Source organism: Ictalurus punctatus, chromosome 11 (assembly GCF_001660625.3).
Source record: "Ictalurus punctatus breed USDA103 chromosome 11, Coco_2.0, whole genome shotgun sequence".
Lineage (NCBI taxonomy): Eukaryota > Metazoa > Chordata > Actinopteri > Siluriformes > Ictaluridae > Ictalurus > Ictalurus punctatus.
The window spans coordinates 24,738,699-24,742,368 of record NC_030426.2 but is presented as its reverse complement, the minus strand read 5'-3'; the positions used below and the strand labels follow the sequence as shown (position 1 = coordinate 24,742,368).

General features: G+C 37.7%; 1 protein-coding gene across 1 annotated transcript; it reads left to right on the top strand.

The window, feature by feature from the left end:
• The first annotated feature begins 343 nt into the window (after positions 1 to 343).
• Positions 344 to 2,792, top strand: LOC128628729 (CMRF35-like molecule 6). The gene is made up of 5 exons (XM_053683727.1): positions 344 to 684; positions 852 to 953; positions 1,073 to 1,177; positions 1,429 to 1,460; positions 1,573 to 2,792. Exons 1-5 carry the CDS (start codon positions 558 to 560, stop codon positions 1,753 to 1,755), a joined length of 549 nt encoding a protein of 182 aa, XP_053539702.1. The 5' UTR covers positions 344 to 557; the 3' UTR covers positions 1,756 to 2,792.
• Positions 2,793 to 3,670: the final 878 nt, after the last annotated feature.

Sequence of the window (3,670 nt, the reverse complement as noted above, 5' to 3'; positions counted from 1 at the left end):
TTTAATCCAATAACAACAAAACTACACAGTGAATGGTCACATGATGGCAGATTCTCAATTCAGGACAGCAGAAGTGCAGGATTCTTCAGTGTGTTTATCAGAGAGCTGATTACGCAGGACACAGGAACATACGCGTGTGCTGTTGATGTGTCTGATGAAATACAGATCTACACTGTAGTGAAGCTGAAAGTAACAGAAGATGAGGAGATTTAATTATGTGTTTTATCAGAAGAAACATCAGATTTATATGTAAATTTACTGTATAACTGTCTAAGTGTTGTTAATCAGAGCTAGGACACATATACACATATAAACTGATCTGATGGTTGTGATTTGCAGATCTGTCCTATGAGAAGTCCATCAGTAAGACTGTCCATGTAGGAGGAGATGTGATTGTCAGCTGTAAATACCCAGAATCCCTCAGGAGTGACTCCAAGTTTCTCTGCAAGACGAGGCTGCAACGTGCTGCTTGTTCTTATAAAGAATCTGTTAAAGAAAGTAGAAAATATGTAAATGAGGGGAAATTCTCCCTGTACGATGACAGAGCAAAACAATTGATGACTGTGAGTATTAGAAATGTAACTGAGCAGGACTCTGGTGAATACTGGTGTGGAGCTGAAGCAGCCTGGACATCTGATCATGGAGACAAGGTTTATTTCACACAGATCGACCTGACAGTTACTGGTGAGTTTGTAGAGACATGGAGACATGTTGTCTCAGTCAGTATTTCTGAAGTTCCACACATAGAGAATGTACACTGTATTGTGTTGCATCTGTGCTGCTATCAGTCATTTACTAGATTCACTCACTTAATGTCTTTCATTATCTAACTAAACTTTTCACTGCTTTAGATCCACATGTCCCAGTTTCAACCTCGATAGCAACACAACCTTCATCATCATCATCATCATCATTATCACCATCTGAGCCTCCTCCATCTTCTCTTCTAGCAGGTGATTCTGCTCAGATCCTCATCACCCCCAGAGTCTAACTACATGACTTTGATGAATCTGATCCCTTATGAATGATCAGCATGTAGGTTAAAGTGACGGTCTGTTTGTTTCTCTTCCAGGATTTCCAGCTTCCACTGTGATCACTGTGTCTGTAATTCTGCTGCTGCTTCTGATTGGAGTCATATTCCTCATTGTGATTCTACATAAGAGACACAGGACGCAAAGTACACACTCACACACACACACACACACACACACACACACACACACACACACACACACACACAAACCACCACCACCATAGAAAATGATGTTGGACTGCTACGTGACTGATTCTCCTCCCAGTTAGTGTTATAGTCATATAATCAATAACACATCAGACTCATGTCAAAAGGGTTTCAGTCATACATGTGGTGTCTGTACTTATAAAGATTAAACTAACACTTGTTCTTTTTCTTTCCTCATCTTCCTGCAGGCCCAGGAACAATGACACCAACTTACAGAGAGGTGAGTACAAATTAACAGTAAAACAACTCATTGACTCCATTAATTAATTTGACAAAACATTTCAAGTTTTTACAACTTCTAAAACTTCTCTTTTTTATTATTATAATTTCAGACAAATGGAGATTATGAAAATGACCCAAATGTGCTCCATTTCCAGTCAAGACAAATGACCAACCAATCAGATTCAGTCTACCAAAGTCTGAACCCCAACACCAACCAATCAGATTCAGTCTATCAAAGTCTGAACCCAAACACCAACCAATCAGATTCAGTCTATCAAAGTCTCAAGTGTTAAACTGACCAGTTGGACACAGTTGGAGTCAGAAATTGCCCTCTAACCAATGAGATTGTTGCTGCCAGATTCTCTATTAAACTGGACTGGCCTCTCATTTGAAAATTATTCTAGTTTCAAACTAAATTGTGGAATAACCTGTCAAGATCAGATGACGTAAATGAATAGTTTTTCAAAAAGCCAGTTTATCGCTGTTCAGAAGTTTGCTATATGCTTGGAAACCAGCACATGGAAGTGCTGAGAGCCTTCATCCTCATCCTGAAATGTGGTCAAAGAAAGTGTATAAAAGATGCCATTTCATATGTTAGATATCATGTGTTCTGTGATTAACTGATGCTGAAAGTTTGTGGTTGTGAGTTTGTTTTGAGAGTCAGGATTTGAGTTGTTCACAAAATTACACACACCTCCTTCAAGTTACATTTCTGATGTGTAATGATTTTCATAACCTCCATGACACAGGGTTAGAGGTTAGTTTGAAGTTTCAGCTCAATAGCCACGCTCAACAATCAACAGCGAACATTTATTATTATTTATTGTTATTTTTATCATGAATCATCATTTATCATTCCCTACTTTAATCACTTTTAATCATTTTATATAATCATTTTCAAATGATGCATTTGCCTCCTAATGTTTTTAGAACTTTGGGATGAGTAAGCTTAGCCACACACTGATTTTTACTGATTTACTTGTAATTTCATGATTATAATTACTATTCTCTGTCTTTTTTATTTTCACTTTGATTATTAAACATTTAATTAATCCTAAAGGGGAGTGTAGAATATTATGTATTTTAAACTCCACTCAATGCTTCCTGTGTGTTGTACGTTTACTCCTTTACATTTTGAGTACTGCATCGATAATGGACTGTGGTTGCTATGCGTTACTTGGTAGGTTCTATTTTCTAGACTTAGGTCACTTTGAGTTTCCAGCCACAGAGTGTTTGTAAGAAAGAGAGTCAAAGGTTACAGGTGTTTTGGATGATGATTAATGATTAAATGAATAAATGAATAAATTCTGTCTCCATCCCTCCACTTTTGTGGCTGCCTGCATCTCTTTATGAAGAAAAAACTTCACTATGAAATTCTGTGCTTCAGGTCTTTCTCCTGGTCAAAACAACACACTTCCAAAAACTTGACAAATGAAACAAAAGCAGCAGCAGCTGGAATGGGAAATGTTATGCGATCATGGACTTTGTAATGTTGTAATTCTGTTCTTATTCCCTTCACATTAAGAACAAAAAGCAGTTAGACAGATTCAGGGATATTTCTGGGGGATATAAGAACATATTCTGATACAGTTTCATTGTAATTGTTAGATCCTTGGCTACACACCCTTCTACTCTTCAGTACTCACAGAAAATGGTCTACTTACCCCTGGCTCCGCCCACTTACAGGCTTCTTAACATGACATGAACCTGGACTATTTCAGTACTGACCTGAACAATTGCTGCTCCAAAGCACTTATAGTGGTCATGCACGTTACACACGCACAATGTGATTCGAGCCTTCTCTTGAGTTTTGGTCACATTTTTATTCTTACATGGATGTAGTGCTTCCCTCCTGTGTGTCTCACATTATCCTCTAGATGGCAGCAGCAGCATCAGACCAACTCACAATAAACACTTTAACTCTATTGATCACTGCTGTAACTCTCCACCTGTGGACTCAGAGCTGTGTTTTAAATGAAGATAAATCAGATAAGCAAGAAATAAACCCCAACAGGACATGCTGTGAGAGGAAAACTATCAACAATGCAAAGCGGAGTTACTCTTACCACCCTGAAGACTAATATTTTCCTGTGACAGCATTTATTAAAGTATTTAATTTCTTTTATACCACAACAATTTTCCAAACGCTGACATTTTGTTAGATTTATTATAGAACAACACGCTTTTATCTCTTTACACTGTAGTTAC

Excerpts from the sequence above, each read along its gene's own strand:
- LOC128628729 (XM_053683727.1), top strand. The coding sequence starts at position 558 with ATGACTGTGAGTATTAGAAATGTAACTGAGCAGGACTCTGGTGAATAC. Across the intron at positions 954-1,072 it reads TCCATCTTCTCTTCTAGCAG|GATTTCCAGCTTCCACTGTG; the intron begins GTGATTCTGCTC and ends TTTCTCTTCCAG. Across the intron at positions 1,461-1,572 it reads TGACACCAACTTACAGAGAG|ACAAATGGAGATTATGAAAA; the intron begins GTGAGTACAAAT and ends TTATAATTTCAG.